Here is a 26069-nt window from a genome sequence, read left to right as displayed (position 1 = left end):
AAGCAAGATGAAACATCATAAAGCAAACTATAAATGATCTATTATACAGACGGTCATTCTCGTTAAAAGTTCATGCACAACTCTTGACTCTTGTGTGAAAGGCATGATCAAAGAGCGGGGTTATTTGAAGCGTCTATATGGACGCCAAGCCTGCACGCCTGAGGAGCGCTAAGCATCCCGTCCCATCTCCCTCCCCACTGAGGGGTACCGCGGCAGCTGAGCCACATTGCTTTTTACTATTTTCCACCTTTGTGTTGCGATCGGCTTCCAGTCTGTTTCTCACACCCACCCTGGTCCCCCCCCCCCCTCCTCCTCCTTTTAGCATCTGAAAAGACCGCTGAGTGAGAATCGATGGCGCAGAGGCCCGCTTGACAGGACAATAAACCACAAAGACGGGGTGAGTTTTTTTTGTTGAATTGTGGAATTGCTCTAATGGTAGAATGATACGGGAATGCTCGGGGCGGGTGTGCGGGCTATGATATTTATACACAGACGTCTTTTGTTATTGCGATGAGATTTACAGCAGGCGTCAGCTCCCGTGGTCACCCCCTCTAAAAAAAAACAAGGAGCACCCTACAGCCCCCCTCCTCATCCAGCATCGTTTGGAACCTTATTTTTTAGATGAACACACATTCACCTTACCCAACCTATATATATTTGAGGACTAATGTATCGCCGTATTAATTCCCCGTTATTGAGACAGAGAATAGCCTAATACCATGCTCTTGCCGCCGCATGTTTTTGATGAGGGTCGTTTGCCTATATTTCATTGGGCGATGCGGCACCTTGAGAGTGTTAATGCGGTGGCTGCGTTGTAAACAAAAATATGTCAGTGGGATCGTTGAGGGGGGTTCGTCTTTTTAAGGGACCTCCCCTGAAAAATTGAGCGAGCGAGCGAGAGAGTAGGCCAATATTATAATTGGCTGCACTGTAGCGGAGCTTTTGCACATTCCTTTTTACTCCAGCCATGAGGAGAAGCGCAGGAGGTAGCCATGCATTTACAACTGACTGAGGCGTTCACATTTGTGCCTACCCTACCCCATGCGTGCTTTGCAATTGATAACCCATAACAATAGCTTCCTCTTCAGGCTACTCCTCATACCCGGGCATCATCAATAGAAAAAATATGGTTGTCAATTTGTCATTAGGTCTGGCGTATTTCCAAAAATCACATTGCATCTATCCTGATTCTAACCGTAACACCCTGCAGGACTGAAACTGATGAATCATATGCTATTATTGATCTCATCATGTCTCCCTAGTGGAATTGAATATGTTTTGGCTGGTGGTGATAACCTCATATGACCCCACAGACCGTGGGTTTGTAACGCCCCCCCTCTCCACAGCCTCCCCACGCTGTGAGACACAGTGATGCCCCAGCAGCAGACAGAGAATCCACTGGCACCTGCCGTGCCCACCTCCAGCAGTTGAAACCCAGCCAAAACTTCCCATGAGGCCACCACGAGAACTCAGCCTGATCGCTCTGTATGGGGCCTCTCACATATGAAGTAGGTCCATAAATTGTTGTCCCCACTCCCAGAATGCCAGACCAAGAAACTCTGCAGCTTTTTTCGTTTTCTTTTTTTCTTTTTAGGGGAGCTAGCCCCTCCAACAACATCAGCCAATGTTTGTGTGTGAACAAACACATTGGCTGATGATTGGCTGATCACCCCATAGCGATGATTTGATTGGCTGAGCAAAGTACATGAGTATTAAAGTGAGGGAAGAACAGCGAAGACGCCAAAAGTGATTGGCCGGAATGATGATCGGAGTGAGCATGGAATGTGATATATGATGATGATGTATGATGATAAGAGCGCCCCTCACTTCATACAAGTGTGATCTAAAAAAAAACACTGGTGGTTGGCTGGTGTACTGTAGGTTTTCTCCTAGGTTTAATGTTTGTTTTTAGTTCAATGTTTGTTTTAAAAACGCCATTGACAATGAAGAGAAATTAATGTTTGTTTGGTCCCTAACACAAACATTAAATCCCATTAACAATAAAGAGAATTTAATGTTTGTTTTGACACTGTTTGTTTTACATCATCATTACATCACCTAGGTGATCCCTCCTCGATGTTGTATGATAAGAGCGCCCCTCACTTCACACGTACAGGTGTTTTTTTAGTGTTTTAAAAACCCCATTGACAATGAAGGGAAAATGTACGTCATCTTGTCCCTAACACAAACATTAAATGCCATGAACAATAAAGAGAATTTAATGTTTGTTTTGTCACTGTTTGTTTTACATCACCATTACATCACCATATATCATAGCAACATGAGTTAGACTTAAATATATTAGCGCCCCTCACTTCACACGGATGTGATTTTTATGATAGGCTTGCATAATCTCAATGTATTGTGATTTGACTATTTTAAGTGACCTCATCGTTCCAATCACCTTGGTGGCCAGTCTTGTAAATGCATTTATATTTTGCCATATGAGTATGATGCCAATTGAGATGAAAATAATTTATTTTTGGTTATATAGGCTACAGTAGTTTGATGAGGGGATGAAGTATAAATGAAGCTTAATTACACCTCCTTTAACACACAGCTGACATGGAGGATGATGATGGGACTTGTCTACTTGATGTACTGTGGTGAGTCTATGTTTAGCTGCTATGGTGTGTTACGTTTACCAATTACAGAGGATGTGTAAATGGTAATTGTATGTAGTCATGTTCTGCTTAACCAGTTTAACCCTGTCTCTCTTTTGGACATTATAGGTGAAAGTTAGAACATTTTTGTGGCTAAGTGGTTAAAGCTCCGTGGACAGAACACATGCAAATTAGAAAACGAAGATGTTGACTTAGCAATAGCTCAACCTCCTTCTCAACCAATACCAACAGTTCCCATGTGTAAAATTGTTGTGGAAGTCAAAGTCTACATTAATATAATACACAGTTTCACTCTGTAGTGTCTGTGTAGAATAAGCCTACTGTAAAATGACTTCAATAATTTATGTGTGAAATTGTCACCTGGACAATTTCCCAGGAGGGGCGAGATCAACTTTGGCAGAACATTGTACTTGGTAGTGAATAAAGTGATTCTGACTAACCTGTTCCCTTCCCTCTGCACTCTGCAGTGACCCCCAGGCCCTGAATGACTTCCTTCATGGGACCAATGAGGTAACAAATAAAGATGTCTGCAATAGAGAGGTCCTGAAATGAAGATGAAGTGATGCCTGACTGAATTTCTTGGGCTGGGCATGACATATTTCTTGGCACAGTTTTGTGGGGTTGGTGGGGGGGGGGTTGATACTGTGAAACTGAATTACAGTGTAAAACAGCCTGGATTCCTCTATATGCAAGGCCAAACATAAGAAAGCATATTTTTTTATTTTTTTTACCATGACTAGTACAAAAATCCACTGTGGTTTGGCTTCATATTATGTCACTGTATGCATGTGTATGCATCATGACTATGTGAGCGCAAAGCTCAAAAGCGTTCGCTGTTTTTAAAATGTCATTAGTATAACCTGACTTACTGTATCATGTCTTTGCAATCCAAAAGCTACCTGAGTAGTTTGATTCGTCCATGGTGCCTCCGATTTGGCCAGGCGATCCAACAAACACAATTCATAGGTGGGAATCTGACAGTGGAAGGCATCTCTGTCACTGCACTAGGTATTATAGTTCGGTCAGGGAGCCTGTACAGCAGGAAGTGACATGTTCTTCTACACTTACGTACTCCTGGTCCCTCTTTGTTAAGTGAAAATAAGTGGCTGGTGATGCCATGTGTATTGGAAGAGACAGTATTTGTCTACACCCTCCTCTCAAGTCCAACAAGCATGGTTTGACAGTGATGTGGGGCCATTTTCCCTGCTGTTACACTGTAAGCATTTATCTCCTTGACATTATGTGAAACTAAATCCAAGAGGCCAGTTGTGACTGGCTGCTCACACAGTCACAACTGAATGGTTCCATTTCTCATCACCACTATGTAAGCCCCTGTCTATAAAAAGCCTAAATTATTGTCCCACTGTTATGCCGCATGCATTTCACACTATGACTATGCGCAGCAGCCTAACAGCCTGAACCGTTTCCTTCTACCAGCTACAGACAGAAGACCTGCTCATTAGCTCCTCCTCTGGGGAGCCTTCGCTCTTCACAGATGCCCCGGTGAGTGTCTGGATTCAACGGCAGCCAGCCAGCAGCATGACGTCAGCCATCACAACAACCATGAACCATCACTGTTCACCCACGAGAAAGGATTTTTCTTTTCTCTGTCTAGCCTGTAACCACAACCTGTTAACTAATTAGACAATGTCTTCCTCCTCTCCACTTTCTCTTTCTACTCCCCCTCTTTCCACCCTCGCTTTGATTCTTTCTCACCCTTCCCTGCCTACAGAGCCCTGAATCTCTGTTGGGAGATGACAGGGACTCTGGGGACACACCTCCCCCTGGTTGTGTGGACCTGGAGTCATTCCTGGAGGAGGCCCTCTTGTCCTCGCCGGATGGAGGAGACGACCCACAGGTGGTGCAGGGAGGGCCCATGGAGCCAGGAGTTGAGAGAGAGGAGGAGGAAGCTGCAGCAGGAGGGCAGGAGGAGAAGGAGGAGGAGGAAGAGGAGGTGGCATGTGATATTCTCCAGCAAAGCTTGCAGGAGGCTGACATTACAGAGCAGACTATGGCTCTGGAGGCTGGTTTGACTCAGCCTGGAGATGGACTGGCCCTCTACTCCCCGGGCCCTCTCCTATCTCCACCCACCATGCCTTTCCTGCCCAAATCCACAACCTTGCCTGTCACTCCCGCCTTTCCCAGGGACACCCAGGCTGCAGTGGAGCCTCCCCATCCCTCACTGCTGGCTGTGGGGCCCGGTTGCCCTTCACTTAAGCCTACCGCCCCTCCTCAGCTGATGGGTCTTTTGCCTGGAAACGTATTCCCTGCTCCTTCTCCAGAGACCACCTTTTCACTGAGTCCTGCTGCACAGAGCTCTAGTATGATCATCCACAAGGCTGTGCCCAGCATGACAGCCCGGCCGTTCATTAACCAGACACTGAGGGCAGCAACAGTAGCCACAGCAGCACCAGGCATCCTGTTCCAACGTGCTCCTCTTCCCATCCAACCAAAGCTGCCCATCAGCATTCAGCCTAGATTGGTTCAAATTAGCCCCAAGCCTTTTGGGCAAAACCCCTCACCTGGTCTGACATTTGTGTCTGGGACTGGCTCGCCAAATATTTTACTATCCTCCGCTCCCGGCCATAAGGCTCCACCTCCACAGACTTCACAGCAAATCCCCAAGCCTGTCAGCTTGCAGCTAGTCAACCAGGGCGGCTCCTTCGTGCTTCAGCCTCAGGGACTCTTCCAAGGTCAGAACCAGTTCCTTCTTCCAGGCCAGTCCCCTATGACGATCACCCAGCCTGCCGGCACACCACATCCCCTGCTTACCACCCACAACCACCAGGGAACCCCTGTCCACACCATGAGCCCTTCCACAGGGCAGCTGGTAGAAGGCTCTCAGATCCTAACTGTGCCCCACAGGCAGATCAACTTCAGCCCCGTTTTCACCACCCCTACAGGGCAGCTGGCACTCCGCCAGGCCACAGTTCTTTCAGGACCGCTGCACCTGCAATCGTCCCCTACCGTCTTCCAGACCTACACCTCTGGCGGCCAGGGGAGCCACCGAGCCACCCTGGTTCAGGGCCCCGCCCTGGGGAACCACATCACATTGATCAACAGCTCTGGGATGCTACCTCCAGATCTGACTTCTATCTCTATTGTTAATGGAACATCAGTGGTGCAGGGGCTGCCTTTTGCTGCCCAAGCACATGGACCTGGGGTTACTGAGGGACAGCTTAGCCTCCAGCAGGCCTCGGTGGTGCTGTTGCCTGACAGAGCCATTGCTGAAGAAAGGAGCATAGCAGAAGAAACCTTTCAACAACTTCCGCAGGTCAGATGGATTGATTTTTCAACTGTTTAAGCAGGTTCTTTAAACACATTTCTTTTCATCAGTCATAAGTCAATAGTTTCAATGTTTCAATAATTCACAGTAGAGTTTACTCTGAATTACAACATATTCATATTGGGGGAGGGGATCCCAAATTTAATCTGTCATTTTTTCCAATAGCCCTATGGCCATGTTCTCCAGCATGTATCTGTGCAGCCCACAGCTACAGGGGGGCTTGAGTCTCCCTCACCACCTGTAGTGGCTGTCCTACAGGCTCAGCCCACCCCGGATGCCCCTCTGGTCCCTGACCCAGCTTTGGAGCTCCCTAAACTCCTGATGCCTCCAGTAGACATGACCCAAGTGGTGGAGGAGGTGACCCACTCCCTGACTCAGAACCAGGCCTTCATGCAGCATTTACAACAGGCAAGACAGACAAGGTCACATTCACATCGTCACTGTACTCCATGGGAACTGTGGGTTAGAACAAGGCATATAACAAAATATATTCGCACAAATTCTACAGACATTATGCCACAGTTTTTACAGTGACAATTTAAGATAATCTAATTACATAATCTAATACAATTGACCAACTAATAGTGATAGTTGATTGTATTGTAAATGTAACAGAAACTTGGACTGGACATGTTGTGCTTTCAACAAACGTTCATCCACATATGGTATGTGGTAGAATAGCTGGCTATGCAATAGTGATGGTTGTTTCTTTTCATACTGTATACTATACTGTTTAATGCTGTGCGATTAATAATGAAGACCTTTCTGTTTTATTTCCATAACAGCAAGCACTTACACCTTCTGAACTCCTGGTGGGAGCTCTGCCAGTAGTGCCCATGGAATCCCTCACCTCACCTGCAGCCGATGAGAGGGAAGGCCTGCCACAGTCACACACAGTTATCTGTCAGGCGGACATCGTTACTGTAACCACAGACCAATGTGTGGAGGCGTCTCCGCTCGCCTCAGACCCCGCCTTGCTGTGCTCCTCCTCCCCTGCTCCTGTTCAGAGCAGTACCATAAGCACGGTGCCAGGTGGCTTCTCCCCATCAAATGGGAATACGGTTTCTGAATCAGAGAACGCAGTCCTGGTGCCCCAGACTCAGAACCAAGTCCAGCCCCAGGTTCAGCATCAGGAGGTGCAGGTCCCACAGGTCTTAGATGGCCACATTCAAGTTCCACAACCTTTACTTCCCCATGTTCCACAGACCGCTGTTTCCCAGCCTCAGGACCAGGCCCATGTTGTGTCCCAGGGGCACCATCCAAACCAAGTTCCACACTTCTCCAAGCTTCAGGGCCAACCCCAAATCCAGTCCCAGACCCTCCATCAGTTCCAGATCCCACAAACTCCAGTTGCCCATGTTCAGGCCTCCATTCCCCAGATCCAGGTTCCACAGGCCTCAGTTCCACAGGCCTTAGGTGCCCAGCTTCAGCATCATCCCCATGGCCAAGTAAAGCATACAGTCCATGTTCCGCAGACTTCAGCTTCCCACATCCCGGTCTCGGTTTCCGGGCCTCAGACACAAGCTCGACCCCATCACCAGGTCCCAGTAGTCTACAGCAGCCTGTCCCCTTTGCCTGTCAGTGTCATGGTGCCTCAGCAGCAGCCCGAATCTCTGGCTTTGTCTAACAGTCTCTCCAACGAAGGGCAAGACCCTGCTGTTCAACAGCACACACAAAGCAGTGAGTCTGTGCTCAAAGATACATCCCAGTATGTTAAGACAATATATTACAAAGGATATTGGTTGTGTCATTTCTTTTAACTATTTATCCCTCATGCTAATGTTACCATAAATGGCATTCACCTTTGTCGCTCCTCCATCATCATCATCATCATCATCATCATCAACATCAACATCAACATAATCACCATTACCACACATAACATCCTCTTTATCTCATCAACATTCTTATCGATCATGAACACATCAGAACCAACAGCTGCCTTGGCCATAGAGGGTAGAGCTTTTACTCTCGACATCCATCCACCCTCTCCTACGTCCCAACCCATCCAAGCTGACGTTCAGGTTCCCAGGGAGCATGCACAGGTGCCTCCCATCCCCACAACAACTCAGCATAGTGGCATCAAGGTGAGATAAATACTAAATATTCCACTGTGTTGGTTGCTTTGTGGGTCTAATTCTGATCAGGGATTTACATTTGAATTTATTTGACTACCACAATGCGATACTGCGGGCGGGAGTGGCTCAGGGGTAGAGTGGCCGGTAGAGCAGCCGGATGGGAACCATGAGGTTCCCAGTTCGATCCCAGGCTCCCCTAGAGTTAGTGTTGAAGTGTCCTTGAGCAAGACTCTGAACCCCTAATTGGTCCTGATGTGCAGGTTGGTGCCTTGCATGGTTTCCTCTGCCATTGGTGTAAGAATGTGTGTGAATGGGTGAATGTAATGCACAATCTATCTACATTTACCATTTATATTGGAGGAGTACATGTGTATTTTTGTTAAACACTATTATTAATGTTTGAAAATGCACCAACCACATCCCTTGATCTTGTGTGCGTCCTTGTTCACTTGCCAGCTGCTAGGTCCTGGGGTGCAAGAAGCTAAAGAGAAGTTTTTGCCAGCTATGCGCAGGCACAGGTAAGAGGTTTGCGGAGTGGTAAAGTTGTGGGTGGGTTCAAATCCAGTTTTTCACCCGGGTTTGTCAAGCACCTACACGAACACAATTGACCCGTGTCCGGGGTAGGGAGTCCGGGAGGGGAGGGTGAAAAATCTCACTGCACGTATTCCTACTGGCTGGGGCGGCACCTGTCCGCAAGGAGTGTTAGGCAGGAGGCTCTATGTCCTCTTGGTGGGGGCTCCTCACTGGCAGGTCAGTCATTAGGATACAATGACAGTGACAGTGACAACACAGCAATGTGTGTGGGGAAGAATCAACTCAATTGACATAACATTGGGGAGAAAAAAGTGGCAAAACGCTAAACTGAGTCATACAGTTTAGTTTTCTAGTTATATAATCAGTGCTATTGAACACCCTTTATGTCTGTGTGAACCAATGGAAAGTAGTAAAAAGTGCTTGGGACAAAACCACTTAACTCCATTGGACCCTCAAACTGTCTGCTAAAGCAACTAACTCCACCACCTCTCTAAGCTGACAACCACCTCTCCCCCTTTCATGCAAGTACCAGTAATTGACAATATACAAAGTCACAACACCAACTTTGATGAGGCAGTATTGCTTTGTTTTATAAAACATAAGGTTTTCTTAATTTCCTGAAAAAATAACATTTTGGAGTTTTTGGACAGCAGATATATTTTATTTCCACGATAATAATAATTAATATGTAAATTATTATTGAGACTGTTTTCGCTCCTCTCTGTCTATCTGACAGTCTGACTGTGCGCAGCTAATCTCCGGCACCGCTAGACCGATTGGTGTGAAATCTTGAATGCTAGAGATGCACGGCCCGGGTAGCGATTAAAGCCTCACGGATACCTGTGGGCCGGGTATTTGGTTAATAAAACAATTACATATTAATAGCGTATTGATTGCACAGGTTCCAGCAGCAGTTGTATCTGGATCACAGAGCAGTCCAGAACCCCTCAACCTCTCCCTTCTCCACCTTGGACGATGCTGTGAGGCGTCTTCTGCCCTACCACACCTGTGCTGGTCACCTGCCCTCTGAAGGGGACTTCAGTTTGGGTCAGTGAGCAATGGTTAACCCAGTTACCCCCTCTCTCTCTCTCTCTCTCTCTCTCTCTCTCTCTCTCTCTCTCTCTCTCTCTCTCTCTATCTCTATATATATATATATATATATATATATATATATATACACACATGTGTGTGTGTGTGTGTGTGTGTGTGTGTGTGTGCGCGCGCGCCACAGAGCGCTCCTTTCTAGTTGATACTAAAATGTTGTCAATGTGTCACACAGACATTAGTTTGCTAAGCCTAATGATAGAATTTTTTTCTGTCCATGAACAGTGGACCAGGAGTTTGACACCGTTTCTGGTTTCCTGCTGAAACGCACCAAGGACATGGTCAACAAATACAGGCAGCTATTTATTGGAGAAGCCCAGGTGATATGCAACATACTGTGTACTGTACTACTGCTCTGTTTCTCTGACAATGTGTAAGAAACCGTATTTCGTATAGCCTCAGTCAAATCAATGTGTAAGAAAGTCTTATACTGTAGCCTCAGGCAACTCAATGTCAAACTTATTTATCTAATTTAGGTAGTAAGTAACTTAAGTAAATTTTATAATAATGCAAAAAATATAATCAATATACTCAAGGATTAAAGCAGAAACAAAGCAAACAGACCTGTAGAAGAGATCAAGCGACAACTGGGGAAAAAGTTTTACGGAACAAAAACGTTTTTAAACTGCTTTTTAAAATGTCAACTGGCTTGGAATTTTTTAAAGGCAAAGGCAGGGCATTCCACAAGATAGGAGCAACCACTGCAAAGGCCCTATCACCTTTTGTCTTTAACTTGGTCACCGGGATTTTTAGGAGACCTTTATCCGAGGACCTGAGAGGTCTCACATTATCCTTAGGGGTTAAAAGATCAAGGATATAAAGTGGGGCCAGTCCATGAAGTGCCTTAAGAGTGGTTAACATGATAAAATCTACTCTGGCCTTGATGGATAACCAGTGCAGTCCAGCTAATACCAGGGTTATGTGTGCTCTACGGTTAGTGTTAGTGAGGATTCTGGCTGCAGTGTTCTGTACTAATTGGAGTCTGGATAATGAGGAGTGGCTCAGCGTTGTGTAGACTACAGTCCGTTACAGTAATCAAGGCCGCAAGATACAAATGCATGCATAATTTTTTCTAGGCTTCACTTAGTCGGACCATGGTGTGCCGCAACATAAATAGCCAATCCGCTATTGGCATGGGACACTGTCGTACGATGAAGTATAACATCAGGCATTTGGGTTCATTCACTTTCAGCACAATCTAATAATCTATATGTAACCTTCGTCAAATGAAATTACTGAAAGTATATGTCAAATCCCTTGCAAGTATCTTGTTTTGTATCAGGACTTGTTTTCCTAAACCTGCATTATGTAACTTTCCTCTTGATTCTACACCCGATTTGATTTGTTTCCTGTGATGACCTTTTTCTTTTCTTTTGAGTGGTGTAAACCACTCCTACAACTGGCTTTTGTGTGCATAAAAAAATGAGCATGGTTGCTATGTTCAAAATAATTTCTGACGTAATTAAATCACACCCGGGTGAACTGGATGACCGTAGCAACCGTGGTCATTTTCTCTGCGCAGAAAAAGCCAGTTGTGAAATCACATCCGGGTGTGATTTCATTACGTCAGATCAGAGCTGATCAGGCTATATAATACCTTACCTTATTTCATTACGTCAGACATTACGTCAGACCACAGCTGATCATGCTATATAAAACCTTACACCACTCAGTTCACACGGGTGTGATTTTTTTTTTACCATTGAGCTAATAGTATCAATAGAAAAGCAGGGAGACAAAGATCACCCCAATTGTACAAGTTTCATAAGCTTATTGAAAGTTTTCATAATAAGTTTCCAGTAACATTCAAGATCTCAACACTTGCAAGAGGCTTACTAAAGTGTAAATTTGGAGTTGTGGTAGTACTGTATTTACAATGTAGCCTACAGTATGTGTGAGTGAGAGGGAAAATGTGCGTTGAGTGTGAGATAGAGAATTTTGTGTAAAATGTACACTTCTCAGAGTTAAATTAACATGCTTGTGTGTGAATATGCATTTAGGACTAGGAGGGATATGTGAAGAGACCAGTTTCAGTTTATAAATTAACCAGTAGTAATATTCTTCATCACCATTCTTGTTTTTACAGCAAGAGAGTCCATCAGCAGAGATGGTGATGCTAGAGCGTCTGTTCCTCCAGGCTGAAAGGTTTGCTCTGGGGGAGGACAGACGGAGAGCCCGCCGAGACCCAGGTCAGTGACAAGCTGTGGGCAAAGGAACCGCTGGTTCTAGCGGTAACGGGCTGCCAGGATTAGACGCACATTTGGGTTTTTAATCCTGGTAGCACGTTACTTGCACCTACACAACGTACAATTTGTAGTGTAACATCTATTGTTTTAACTGACAAAGCACTAAATCTGTGACGCCATACTGTAGCTACACAATTTCTATGTTTGTGCAAAAATATTCCATATCCCATTGTGGCAACACATTCTAATCAATGGGAAGGTTTTACCTTTGATACTGCGGAAGGCCTTCATGAAATTCTCCCTCATACATATATGTGCCAACAGCAAAATGAACATCCAAACAACAAACAGTATAGTTGGTGTTGTTACATTCTTGTAAGGACATCCTGAATGAGAGGGTTTTGATTAACTGTGCTTACAGTTTTCATCCAAGGCTAATACTTTGGAATGAGGCCATGGAAAAGTAAAAGAGCTAATTTTGTCATTTGTGCATTGCCTGATCTTCAAAATGCATGAGCAGAGCACAATTGGAGGAAAGCTCTCCCTTAATCATCTGAATGATATGAATGACATAAGAGATTATCAAATGAAAGTTTGACATTGTATCATTTTTCGATAATTTATTTTGATCAGTGGTTCTCAAAGTGGGCCGGTCCAATTGGTTCCAATTGTAAACGTTAAGAGGGGATCCTTGAAATTAATTTTGAGAACCAGACCTTGATTTGTTTTTACTTATTCTACAGAGCTGTTCATGATGGCCCTGGCTCCCAGTTCAGCATCTTCCTCTCACACCTCCGCTGCCTCCTCCTGCACCTATTCCTCTGTCAGCCCTTCCTCTCCCCCAGCCTGGACGAGGGTCTCCGACAGGCCCCCGGGCCTCAAGACGTACTGCTCCAGCTCCAGGGGGGCCCTACGGCTAACCATCAAGCAAGAGTCTGGTGGCTCCCGCAAGGTGGTTCACAACTCAGCCTGCGATGCATCGGGTCATAAGAGAGACCATGCAGGGAAGCTGACCAATGGTAGTGGTGGAGAGGCTGTAAATGAGCGGATGTCTCAGGTGGGCAATGGAGCACCTTCATGTCCTCAGCACAGTGAGGAGATATTCAATGGTATTCTACTATCTGCTAAAGCAGCCGTTAAAGTCCTGCCCTGTGATAGGACCGCCGAAGCACCAATCACAGTGCTAAGTTGTAAAACAACACCCCCGATCCCTATTTCTATGCCAGAGCCACAGGTTGTCTGCTTCGACCTGCCTCTTTCCAGAGATGTCAGTGCCCCAAAACTGAAACGCTACAAGGCTGATTTGCGGTGTTCCAGCCCATCAGCCCCACAGCCACCTGTTCAAGAAGACAACATGCTCAGTGAACATCTACAGAGTGCTATTGATAGCATTCTGGAGCTGCAGCGCCTGCAGGGTCCCAACATGGCTACACAGACTCCACCCATGGGCCCCGTGGTTGGGGGGCCTCGCACCGGACCGGGCTGTCACCAGCATCTTGGTGGGGCGTCAGTGAGGTAATATCCCGAGACAGATTGTCTCTAGTGTCCATTCGTAATGACATACCGCTGTCTGTCAGCAGACTACGTTGTTGCGCTTCATGCACGGAAGTATGACAGAAGAAGGAAGGCAACGCTTCCAGATAAGCATGGACGTTTGACAAACCTGTCATCTGCTCCCAAGAACCAAAACGGAAAAGGTTTGAGTCGTTTAAAAGAGATTATATTCTGTGGGCATCTGAGGTCCCCTTCAAGGGAACAGATAGTGTCAGGACAGAAAGGAGGTAGCGGTATAGGAAAATGAAAAGAGGCACTAAAAGAGATGCATACCAGACAAACAGCACTATTTATCTATTAGTCCCATAGATGTTAGATACTTCATTTTGATGTACATGTTTGTGGAGAAAAAGATCTATTTGAATAGGAGCTATACTGTTTCAGTGGTAGTTTTAAAGTCATTCTGAGGTTTACAACACACACACACTGGTGTTACCTTCATCAGCATATAGTATATAAGTAATAGTAAGGACAAATGGTACATGTGGAGTAGACTGAGATTATTCAATAGTTTTCTATAAGATTCCTTTCAAAATGTGAAACCTTTCCTTTGCATAGTGCCATGCTTCCAGGGTATTTATTTTGATAATCTGTGCCAATGGGTTTTAAGATGCATTGAGTTGCATTGGTCCATTTGAGAAAGGCAAGCAAGGTTGTGTACATTTTCTGCAAACGTATGAATGGATTGGATAATGTCTGAATTTCCTTAATTTGACCTTGTGTGCCTGGGTTTGAGGCTACCGTTTGTTTGAGATTGAGCATCTCATTGCTTTTGTGAAACTTTGCATTCTGTGTCTGGACGGCAACATGAAATCTGGCAGGCTGCATCTTTGCTTATCAAACAAACCCCAAAGAATTTGCAACCTGCTACATCCCGAATACACCAGCAAAATAAATATTACATGTTGTGTCTCTTACCCATTCATCATTGATCCGAGCCTGTCCAGATAAAGAGAACAAAATAATTACAAAAAAGAACCCAAAAGATTGACAATGATTCAACAACAATGTTTTATCACCCATGCTGGAGTCTGACTGTGAGATATATTTATAGTATTTCTGTCTGCCTTCAAAGACAACAGCAGTTCCCATATGTATTAAGATGCAAGCAATAATAAGGAGATAGGGTTGTTAGGAGTGGTGGTGCAGTAGAAGGGGAGATCTTTGCCTGTCCTGCTTAATGTTGTCCAGCATAGACCATACATCTTGAAACAATATCTGGTGGGATTAGGCTACCTTTACATTTCTAGGACCCAAGACAACATATTCCGCATATTTAATATTTATTGAATAATAAAATGTATATATCATCTTTGCGTAACCCTGTCAGCTCAGGGCCCTTGGATTGTGTGCACACTATATTTTTTATCTCTTTGACTGCCATGCATTTTTTTTAAATTATACAATAGGTTTTAACAGATTTTAAGGACTCAAGCGTCTTGTAACTTAGATTAACCTGTGTGGGAATTTCTTTAGCAGAAGTTTGTTTTTCCTTGACAGCAGCATTAGAGCTTCTCTTCTTGGACTGCACCATGTCACAGCCTACCAAAAAACTTTAATTGTCAGCTTCGCAACCACAACGTTGCGGTTGTTGTGTTTTTAATCATTTGCATTTTGTTCATTGTACTTATAGGTGAAGTTTGTTTTGTTTTCCCAAGCCACAGTTGTGGAGCAATGTGATAATTTTATGTTAATGTGACAATCTTTATATTGTTCTGTGTGTATAAATTCTTTTCACTAAATGTTTGTAACCTGTCCACAAGAGAACACGGAAGGCCATAACAATACCATGATTTGTTACATGCTCCCTTAAGAAACGTTAATGGAAGTCCTTCTAGAAGGTCAATAATGATGTCATTTTATTTATTTAAAATCTGCTTCAAAAATTTTGGTTTTGGAGATTTAGTTGCGGGTCAATGTTTGACTACTAATTAGAAATCATTCTTAGTATATGCCTTATTTTAATTGAGTGTACATTTAAGGAAACAAGTGGATACTGCAAAGCAGCGTGACTAATTGAAGATAACGTTTTCTAATTAAGTGTTTCATTCCAAAATGAGATATACTATTTTAAAATCACAGCTAGATTCTCTTGAAACGATTGAACATGTACCGTAAAGTAGATACTTTTTAAAAAGGACCACAACTTAAAGTCTTGGTTGAAAAGATTACTTTTTACAGAAGGGATCCTCTATTTTGTAAAGCTATTTAAAGTTCAGGTAATTCTTTTTATCTCTACCAAAATTAATATGTAAACAATATTTTGGTATAAAACTCTTCAGACATTGTAACATTTAATCTGATTATATTGTAACTATACTTTCAAAATGTGACATTTCAAACTGTCCATCTAGAAATCCTTTGAGAGATCAGGTGTTATATGAAAAAGGCCTTCCTTTCTTGAATTGCAATGTCTTTTTTTTTTTAATACGTTTTTGTAGTTGAAAGAAAAAAAAGTCTTCAGCTGGAATGAACAAAAGGAGTTGTTATATGCAGTAATTTAGCATTGAGAATTATTGAAACCCCAGCAGCCAGAGTGGATACACTAGCAGAATCCTGCCCAGAATCAGCTCCACATTAATCTACAGCATAGTTGAGAGCCAAATGAACAGAAAAATCTAATGTTGAAGTGTGCATCCACCCTAAGCGGGGTTTAAGGTCTAATGCAGTAAAGATGTCAGAGCACAGGGGGGGGGTTGCACCCCTTGTCAACGCATGCTTCGTTAAAAAAAAAAATTAAATGGATTTTTAGGTTGTTATTCTGAGAAATTTCTCTCAAGACACATGCACCCTTGTCTTAATGCAAATCCTGAATGTTCAAGGCCAATGAAAATGCAATCCATCATCATACAGTTTACAACCTAGAAATACATTTGATTAAAGTTCCCTTTACTGAAGCACTCATGTGCCATTCTCATTTCCATGTCTGCAGTGTGAAACATGATCATGATCATTATTGAATACATGCCCATACAGAAGTCACATCAGCATGTTGAGCCATTTTGCATCAGTCGTTTAAAATGTTTAGTTTCTGACTGGACTGTGAAACCAGGGGAGGCCATGTTTGTAAACTACTTCAACTTCGGAAACCATTTGTCTAACAGATTGTTCTGATGCCAAAATCAAGAGGCCTTAATTCAGCAAAACTAGATTGTAAACAAGAGAGAAAAACATAATCCAAGTCAACACTCCTTTGACCCGAATGTCATGAGTGATATATAAAATGTTAAGTAAACACTTTTGTACTCATTTTTACAGACTATTTATTAAACTGTGATTTTGTAAGAAATAAAAGAAAACTGAAAATGTTTTGTAGTCATTGTTGTTGCCTCACACACACACACACACACACACACACCACAATAATGGATTCCATACATTTGCACTGGAGAATACAAATTACTTTATTTTAATTAAAGGGAACAAACCAACGAATGGTTTGATCAAGACAAATAACATAAATCTGCTGGTTGACCATTTAAAGTTTTAGTATAAATAAAGCAGCCATGCTCAAACATGAATAAACGATGCACTGCAAAAGAGGGTTTTGGTTATAAGGCCATTGTCATAATTCAGCTACTTTTTGAAAACAATGAATTGGCACATTATCTTATTGTCAAATTCAAGTAAAGACAGTTAAGCTTACAACATGGTAAAACTTCTAAAATAGTTGGAATGGTGCTAGTAAAAAAAAAAAAAAAAGAAGCAATGAGCTCATGTTCTGATTCTGTGTCACGTCTCGTTAGGGGGTTAAGAGGCACACTAAAACACGTGCCATTGAGGTGTCCTAACTGAAGAGGGGATCAGATGCAAGACATGTTCACGTCACGTTCAGTGTTTTTAAGTTTCCATTCATTTAACTTTTCTCTGCATCAACATTTCTCAGCCTAGCTTTCTCTCCCCTTCCAAATAAATACTGATGGATGATAATCAGACTTTAATTCTTATCACAGGTGGAGTTTCTCAGAAGCCTTTTTGAGTCCAAGTTCAACTTTTAAATATAGGAAGCGGAGATGAACTGTACTCTCAACTTCAAGACCTTTGTAAACCCAAATCCTGATCTCATAAGACAAACTGAATTATCAGTAGTGTAAAATACATTTTCTCTGCAAAGCAAACAAATTCATAACGGTTAGGGCTGCAAGTCTGCACGGGAAACTATAAATAGTTTAAATACATTTTGGGAGAAATTCCAGAGCTGGCTGCAGCAAATTCTAAAATAATCTTATTCTATAACCTTTGGATTTTTTTTCCTTTTCTTTTTTTTTTTTAAATACAAAAATAAGTGTTCATGTAAAGTTAGTGGCTGGCGTTCCTCTCCTTGTTCTAGTGTTTTGGTAGCCTGGCATTAGCCAGACTGATAACGTGGAGCAACATGCAAGTGAATCCACATTATCAGTCTGACTAATGCCAGGCTAGGGTTTTGGGCCAGCTGGTCTCTGGGTCAAGTTCATTCAGACACCAGGGTGGTAGACTAGAGTTCATTCAGACAATGGGATGGTAGACTAGAGTTCGTTCAGAGTAGACAGTTATATTTGTGTGTGTACATCCTTTTGGACGAGTCAAAATTCAAAATGCCCTCACCCTGGCTAACATGTTGTCTTTCCCACCCTGTGCCAGCCAGGGCAGTTGTTGGTTCAATTGAGATGGATAGGGAGGTCCTCTCCGTACTTTAACAGGAACTTGCTGTGGTTGTGTTTGATAGACCAAAGGGGGGGCAAGTGGCGGGGCTTCATGTATGTGAGGAAATGTTGTCTCCAGCGGCGTTCCAGCTCCATCAGGCCTCGCAGGCCTTTTTCTGCATTGGCACACACCACCTTCAGCCCATGGGGTATGTAGGCCTCATTGAAAATCCTTTCGATGTAGGGAAAGAAAAAAGCCACATAAGATTAACTGTGTCTAACAGTGTCTGCATGCGTGTTTCCATTCACACATTTGTGTAAAATACTGATGCGAAGTCAGATATTTTGTCTAAAGATACATATTCAACCTGTTTGAACTTGAAACCTGTTATGGGGTCATTGATCTTGTGGCACCATTAATCAGATCCTAATGCAAAAATAGTTTCTTTACAAAACAGATGAAAGTACAAATTCCGGTGTATCCTCTTTAATGTATACATTTTGATTGCACATGCATCCTTGCTGTGGTCCTAAGTTATGACTTTAGTGCTGGATGTGTTGGAAAAAGTATTTTTTAATATAATAAGGTGTCATAATCCCATGAGGAATGGGCCACGAAGTGGCATGACACTTAAAATTATTCATTCAATACAATTTGTTGGGTCTCTCCAGTAACTTATTTTACCCTAACCTAGCAGATCTATACATTTACCATGAGAAATGTATACACTTTCCCTACTGGAAATGTAGAGCTTCTGTTAATAGTGTGGACCGGGTCCAGCTGGGTCTCACCTGGTTTCAAGGCCTGAAGCCGTCTGCAGCGCCTGTGGACTTAGTGGCGCATTCCACTCATCACTCTGCACACTTTCTGCCTCCGACTCAACATCGCAATAAAACCCTCTAACGACAGCCTCCAGTTCCTCGCGTCGGTCGTCCGGCAGGCTGTCCCTGGCAGTGAGAAGGGCCCGAGCAGCCGAGCGCACGCGCCGCCGGTCTGGGTTCTCCAGCACGCGCACTCCCTCCTCGCACCCCTGGGGGGCGCCGTACTCCTCGGCCAGCTGTTGCTTGAGCATGTTGTCATGGACATTGGAGGCAGCATGGCAGGCGGTGCACAGCAGCAGGATGTCATGGGAGTTGTGGTCCTTCATCTCGTTGGGGAAATGACGCCTGTACTCATGTGGCACAATGTTTTTCCTATAGGACAAGTAACACAATAAAGAGATTCTGGTTTTCAATAGGGATTTAGGTGTTGGGGAAATAAGTGATAAGACATTTTAAAAATGACTCACTCGACTTGATGAACATCTATAGCAGGGGTGGGCAAGCATGTTGCTTAGATCGGTCAATGCCAAAGGACTTTTTTGATCAGAGCAATTTGTAAACTGACAAAAACATTCCCTCATACCGCCAGCTGTCCAATTACACCAGCATATCAATGGTCTAAGTGTTATCCATTTAGTTCTAGGCTAGTGGCTACTACGTTTCAACCACAGCTATGAATTGGAAGAGACGCATCGAGTATCAGTTCAGGAAGAGACACCATGAGACGAAAGACAATGTTCAGTGTAGATAATATGACTATTGCCATGAAGGTTATGTCCCTATAGGGTATGCGCATGCATAAAGTGAGTGGCAAAGTGAGTGTAACGTTGTTTAATTAATTCATATAGGACGTTTGTTTGCATGTATGGGCTGTCAAGGCCAGAAAGTAGTTTTGCCCATAGATATTAAAAAAAATATACACCTCATTGGCCACTCCAGTTCGTTGGCACGATGTGTGTCAACGGGAGGGCGGAAGAATTTACACTGGGAGAGGAAATACGCCGGAAGAGTGGAAGGCACGCTACGTCAAGCTGCCACTCAAGTGATTACGGACCAATCACAGCGCATCTTTTCCGGGACTTACAGACCCAAACATGCGCTCTGTGACACACGCTCATGCTTCCGCGGAGCTTCGCAAGGAATCTCGGGAGCTTTTTGCCCTCCCTTGAGCACATACGCGCCAGAGCCGAAAGAGGCTACCTATATATGTCTATAGTTTTGCCACTCAGTATAAGCGTTCCTGCATAACTTCTTGGTATAATGATGTCACGCGCATACCCTCCATTGTGAGCAAGTCTTCTCACATGAATGAAGTAACGATCATCAGTGATTGATAGAGGACCACCTTGTGGATTCTGCAGCTAATAATATGCCTACTTTAAAGGACCATGCCAGAGTGATCGTGTTTGTTTTGACCATATTCAATTAATGTTACAGAATGTACCTGAACATTTGTAACAATGTTAATAACTCAAATAACTCAAACTGAAAATGCAGCACTTGTAAGTAAGTTCAAGGCATATATGATATGCCAATGAGTATAAGTATCTTACACATGCAGTTTAAAGATGGAGTGCTGTGATTTTTGTACTCCCGTCTATGGAGTTCACATTACTCTAATAGACCCCCAGGTGTGGTTAAGTCTTCCCTGTGTATTTTTGGTTTCTCAAAAGTCCCAATATCAACCCCTCCCCTAACCCCTCCCCCTTCATCAATCATCATACAACAACAGCTGTGCGTGCGGCTTCAGTTCAGGTGAATCACCACCCACCAGGCAAACTAATGAACTGGTGGGTCTAGCCACATCAAAAAATGTAACACTTTCTGTACACTTTGCTCCCCTCCTCTCCCCCTCCCCCCCCCCCCCCCCTAGTATAATCATAGTACCTGATCATGTTTTAGGAGGAGGAGAAAAAAAAAACACAGCACTCCATCTTTAAATAAAACTCCGGAGTTGGCACAGACAAATGGGTACTGCATAACCAGGTGGGGCATTACAGAACATTAGCAATTTGCATTGTTCCCCCGAGTAGATGGGCACCGGTCTAGTAATATAATGATATTATTAAACAAAAGGTTGCATTATTCTAATTAGGCGCCTACAATAAGCATAAAAGCAGTGTCGGTTTTCACTTGTCTGGTGCTGGCCATGCAAATCTCATGCAAGAATAGGTTGCCCAGCCCAGAACTATAGCATACATAAAATGTTTAATTTGGGAAAAAGGAAAATGTCAAATTGAAACCAACCTAATGTACGAATCAGCTTTGCCACACACAACGCAGAGATTCTCCTTGGCTGTGAGATAGTAATCCTGATGAGAGTCAGGACGTCCCGAGGGTTCAAACAGCAACCGGACTATGAAAGGGTCTTTACTTTGGAGCTCTGGATCACAACGACACAAGAAATACATTCATGGTACATTTTGGCTATTAGTTCATTTACAATGAGTGCAACATAATACAAAAAAAATACATCATAAAGATGAGTCATTTTGTTTCGAGAAGGTTCCCAGAAATTAAGAAAATCAAAACAAATTCATACTGCCACAGAAGAACACTCGTGTTCTGGAAGCTAAACCCCACCCACAATGCCTCACATAGATTTTGGCGAGGCTATAGACTTGAGCCAAGCAGTGTGTATTGTACTTGGCTTACAGAGTAAAAGCCGCCATATCTGCGCGGCACCCCGAGCTGTTATTTTGAAAGAAATCCCGGCGCCGATTGTATTAAGCAAAATAGGAACAAACAAAAATGGCAAAATATTATTGTTGGCAGTGCACCCACGTCAAGTATACTGCGACTCATAGTCAATGGTCTAAATATGCAGTAGCCTGTATTTTAAAGTTACATCATTTAAGATGAGTTTTACTTTCAATTCATGTAGGTTCACTAGCGTACCTCCTATTCCTTTGGACAGGTACCACATAGCTTTCTTTTTGTCACAGGTACACAGTGGCTGGCCATCTGGGGCATGTAGGAAGCAGTTGTCATACAGAGGTGATTTCCTATTCAAAAGCACAGAAGAGTAAAATTGGGTACTCAACAGATATTGATCAAATTTTGATTTGTCCAATATCAGTTTTTTACTTTCAAACTGATTTTATTTATTTTGTTTCCTGCCATGCCTCACATCCGTTACTTGGTCCATCTAGCCCACCAGAAATCCTGGACTGAGGGGGCTCATCATTTTAACCATCATTATAGGTCTTGCAAATAGATCACTCTTCATTTTAATTTTATGTCAAACACAATAAGTTGGAAGACAAAAAACAAACAATTGATAGTGTCCACACAGCAACGCAAACAGCGTTGCGTATCTTTACTGTAGCTTTCCTAAAGTCAGTTTTGCCTGTGGATGAAAAGCCCAAATGCATATAAATAGCTGTTTAACAAATAATAAAATTATATATATATATATATATATATATATATATATAGTGTGGTCAACTCTCTCACCTGGCAGAATAGCCTACACCCAGTGGCTTTCTTTTATTGTTTTTACGAGGGTCTGGGACTTGCTGATCTCCAGATTCTGGGCTATCACAAGGTGGTTTTCTGAGTCTCTGTCTACGCTCTCCAACTGCGGTTTTCCCCTCTCCGTCTAAAACTGTCCGGTGTCTGAAGGGCACATCAATCAGGCCCTGGCAGCGGGCAGCCAGCTGAGAGTAGGTACACCCAGTAGTTGCTGGGGAGCTGGCTCCAGGGTTAAGGCCCAGGAGATGGAAGAAGAGGGCGATGGAGACCTGGGAATCTCTGGCTGCATAGGTCATCTAGAGTCACAATGAAAATCATATTACAATCGATTACTGGCCGATTCTAAAAATAACTTCTAAGCCATATTGAATGGGTCAACTATAAACTCGTTAGATGGGAACATAAATGAACAGGATGCATTTTGAGCATCCTGTGTTACAATACCAATGGAACAGCAAAACACCTGCTCCAGGGTCAGCTGGTCAGCCTCCCAGTCACTGCATCGCAACTTCAGGGATTTGTCAAGAGACACATTCAACACATCTGCAGCCAGCGACTGCAGACTGAGGCCATTATTCAATGCAACTAGCCTGCAAATGGGAAAACAGAGGTTAATGAAACAAAAGACAAGCCTGAAAATCCTTTAAGAGTGAAGAGTCTCCCCGACACGAGTCACAACAGTGCTGTACCTCTGTCTTAAGGCAAGGTAGCGCAGGTCGACCGTCCCCCCTAATGACAGGCCATAGTCCCGGGTCAGACGCTTCCCGTCTTCATAGCAGCCCACACCAACTTTCAGGATATGGGGGTCGCGGAGGACTTCAATCAGGCTGAGTGGGAAGGACTGCTGGCCACCACGGAAGGACACCAGCCTCACCAGTATACAAAGGCCCGAGTAGGACGCAATCTGCAGCAGGGAGACTGCAGATACTCTGCCGTTTACTGAAACCTAGTGCAGGAAAACAAAATATATAAAATAATGTTTTAATAAAATGACAAATTTTGAGGACGAGTTGGTTAATAATTCGCACAGGTCAGATAACACAGCTTATAAAACTGCCAACAACTAGCAAAAAAAATAGAAAATAAAATTTGAAATTAAAACAAGACAGCATCTTACTGAAGAATGGTTATGTCTTACGGCGTTGTGCTTTACCCATTCACAGTCGAGGCCGAGGACAGGGAAGAGTGACAGTTCCTTTTGCAGCGAGGGCCACAGATGGTCCCACTGTTCTTCAGAGCTCACCATCACTGGCTTCACCTCCAGCAGCTGCTCAGGAGACGGCAGCCAAACAGAAGGGGACAGTTGAGCAGTTGCTGTTTGACAACTAACAGCTTCAATCTCCTTTTCAATGCAATGTAGTGTTGGAGTAGGCAGACAATCCAAGGGCTTAAGTTCTTTTTTGATAGGAGTTGATGATGACACAGGTTGTTGAGCTACCATTTGTGCAGACAGACACTCCACAGTGGTAACTTCTTCTTTGACAGGACACAAAGCAGGTTGAGCTAACGTTTCTGTAGACTGGCACTCCACAGTGGTAACTTCTTCTTTGACGGGACACACATGTTGAGCTACCTCCTGAACGGGAGGCAGCTTCTTTCTCTGCGTCCGAAACACCCGCCATAATATGAGCCCTCCCAAAGAGGCTCCTATCATTGTTGTTAGAATGGTGGTTAGGGACCCTCGTGGTGTCATCACAGCTTTTAGTGGCATTCGTCTCCTTTAGCAGGATGAAAAATTGCAAACCTAGAATGGTAACACAGTTGTAGTTGCCATTGGTGGCCAGATCAACATGCGATGAGCCCTACAATAATGAACACCAAAACGCTACCTTTTGCCTAGTCGTCAATGGGCTCCTTTGCCACTCTGGTTCTGCATCCCCCTGTAAACCATTACACTCTGTCAACACTGCACACACAGGGGAGGCACGGTCTTTTTTGATTAACATCAAACATCACAGCATTGTAACTGTTAAAAAATAAAGGAAAAACAGCGCCCTCTTTTCCTTTGAACTTGACGCAAGTCAACAGTGTCTCGAGACTATACCTCCATACAAACCTAACGGGGGGTACTCATCTATTTACGTTAGCATTTATGGCTGCTAACGTTAGCCAGTAACAGTAGGTAAAGTAAGACCGTTTAAAACCAGCAACGCTGGAGGACAAAACGCACACTTAATCTCATCTATTTCGTTGTCAGTTGGACATGTGCCAACTTCCATGTAACGTCGATATACGAGGTTCTATTGCTGCACGCACTCACTGAGGTTAAGCTAGGCTAACAAGCTGTAGGGAGTTCAGACTCCAGACAGAATACGCAATAACGAAGGTTTGGTTTACCTGAGGAACACTGACACCTCTGGAAAAACAGACACACTTCTGTTATTCGTTGTATATTTCACACCTTACCTTTGCGTTTCACACCGGCTACAGCACCTTAGTGACTGGCTGCTGCTGCTTGTCCTCCCAGCCATCTCTTCCGGGCTGTATTTATAATGATGATGGGAATGGGATATGGGCAGCTAGCGCCGCCAGTGGATGGATGGATGGGTGGATTATTCTAGCTCTGGGACCAGAGCTATAGGATTGTTCATAACATAAGTACTGTAGACATGTTATATATAATCATCCTCTCTGACAGGCCATGCTGATTTACTGCAGTGAGCAACTTTGTTCCACAGGCCTGCCCTATAGTTATATTTTATACTTGTATATTTGTACGTTTGCTTTTGTATCATGATGTCCACATGCAATACTACTGCATACACATACAGACAGGTTAAAGGAGAATTCCATGCTAGAAGGCTTTCTTACCTTTATTTGTAGTTGTTACGTCCCCACCAAAGAGGTCCAGGTGTTATTTTGTGCAAAAGCTCATTATTGGCTATTTCCCCTACCATAAGCCCTAAATGAATTGCATTGAATGGGAATTGAATGGGGCTATGGGGTGTTGTGCTAATTTGCTTATTTCCATCGCTCAAAATTATTATTTTTTTGTTTATATCCTCTCTTCATAATGTAAACTAGAACTGCACTCTGTCGAGTGCCTACTTGCTTGCTGCACACAAGTAGGCCATAAATGGCCTACTAGTGCGCAAGCAGAGCGTGCAAGTACTGTAGACCGCTACAAACTTTCAAATCTCAGCCTCTCTGTGAAGGAATGTTTGCAATATTGAATTATTAGGTTTAGCTATTTGCTACGTACCTTGCTTTTGGAGGAGAAAAAGTAGTATTTTGAAGTATGGTAATGATTACTTATGCCTGTTATGGCAGTGGTGTCAGATTACATACATGTATACATAGGGGCATTACCTTTAGTCCACCCGACACTGAAACATGTCATCGTTACGTCACCATCGATAACCAATTATACCCTGGCATTGGTACATATATTCATCACGTCATATGCTCATATGTCCATATGTGTATATGTCTATATGTATATGTAGTTTCTGAGTGGTATAGTGGTATAATGTGATTAGCTGGGTGGTTTGATGCGTATGTACTTGACACTGAAACATATCATCATTACGTCACCATCGTCAACCAATTATACCCTGGCTTTGGTACATAATCTTCATCACGGTTCACGGAAAGCATACCTGCACGGTCAGCTTCCGTATGTCCGTATGACATCATATCACGTGCATTCTAAGGGACATCGGTACATATCTTCATCACGTCATGGGACATATGCTTCGTAGGATGACGGAAAACATACCTGCACGGTCAGCTTGGGGCCAGCATATGACTTCATAACATGTGCTGGGCCCAAACACGAGCATCGT

The 26069-nt window shown here is 43.5% G+C and overlaps 2 protein-coding genes across 6 annotated transcripts; one reads left to right on the top strand and one right to left on the bottom strand.

The window, feature by feature from the left end:
- Positions 1 to 2565: 2565 nt before the first annotated feature.
- LOC306941804 (BRD4-interacting chromatin-remodeling complex-associated protein) lies at positions 2566 to 13331 on the top strand (the record flags this gene model as incomplete). The annotated part of the gene is made up of 12 exons (XM_079527446.1): positions 2566 to 2606; positions 3092 to 3134; positions 4062 to 4127; positions 4357 to 5898; positions 6076 to 6318; positions 6696 to 7590; positions 7840 to 7997; positions 8445 to 8506; positions 9424 to 9569; positions 9852 to 9946; positions 11713 to 11815; positions 12556 to 13331. The coding sequence occupies 12 exons, from the start codon at positions 2566 to 2568 to the stop codon at positions 13329 to 13331; spliced, it is 4170 nt and encodes a 1389-aa protein (XP_079383572.1).
- A 3421-nt stretch (positions 13332 to 16752) lies between these two features.
- exd2 (exonuclease 3'-5' domain containing 2) lies at positions 16753 to 24764 on the bottom strand. 5 transcript variants are annotated; one of them, XM_079527717.1, is made up of 10 exons: positions 24691 to 24764; positions 24114 to 24164; positions 23402 to 24002; positions 22974 to 23230; positions 22748 to 22874; positions 22267 to 22580; positions 21709 to 21815; positions 21058 to 21193; positions 18781 to 19182; positions 16753 to 18220 (listed from the first exon to the last, which is right to left on the bottom strand). In XM_079527717.1, exons 3-10 carry the CDS (start codon positions 23993 to 23995, stop codon positions 18004 to 18006), a joined length of 2154 nt encoding a protein of 717 aa, XP_079383843.1. In that variant the 5' UTR covers positions 23996 to 24002; positions 24114 to 24164; positions 24691 to 24764; the 3' UTR covers positions 16753 to 18003. The 5 variants fall into 5 exon arrangements, with proteins under 5 accessions (XP_079383843.1, XP_079383842.1, XP_079383845.1 ...); XM_079527716.1 differs by having other exon boundaries at positions 23402 to 24028; positions 24691 to 24759; XM_079527719.1 differs by having other exon boundaries at positions 23423 to 24028; positions 24691 to 24759.
- Positions 24765 to 26069: the final 1305 nt, after the last annotated feature.

This window comes from Electrona antarctica (assembly GCF_951216825.1).
Source record: "Electrona antarctica genome assembly, chromosome: 18".
Classification (NCBI taxonomy): Eukaryota; Metazoa; Chordata; class Actinopteri; order Myctophiformes; family Myctophidae; genus Electrona; species Electrona antarctica.
Note: the sequence above shows the minus strand (reverse complement) of the source record. Positions and strands in the feature narration are given on the sequence as shown.

Coding starts and splice junctions, on each gene's coding strand:
- exd2 (XM_079527717.1), bottom strand. CDS start 23,995: ATGCCACTAAAAGCTGTGATGACACCACGAGGGTCCCTAACCACCATT. Junction 21,194..21,708: donor CCTGTCCAAAGGAATAGGAG/GTACGCTAGTGA, acceptor GTTGTGATCCAG/AGCTCCAAAGTAAAGACCCT. Junction 19,183..21,057: donor AAAGCTGATTCGTACATTAG/GTTGGTTTCAAT, acceptor CTTGTCCTATAG/GAAAAACATTGTGCCACATG.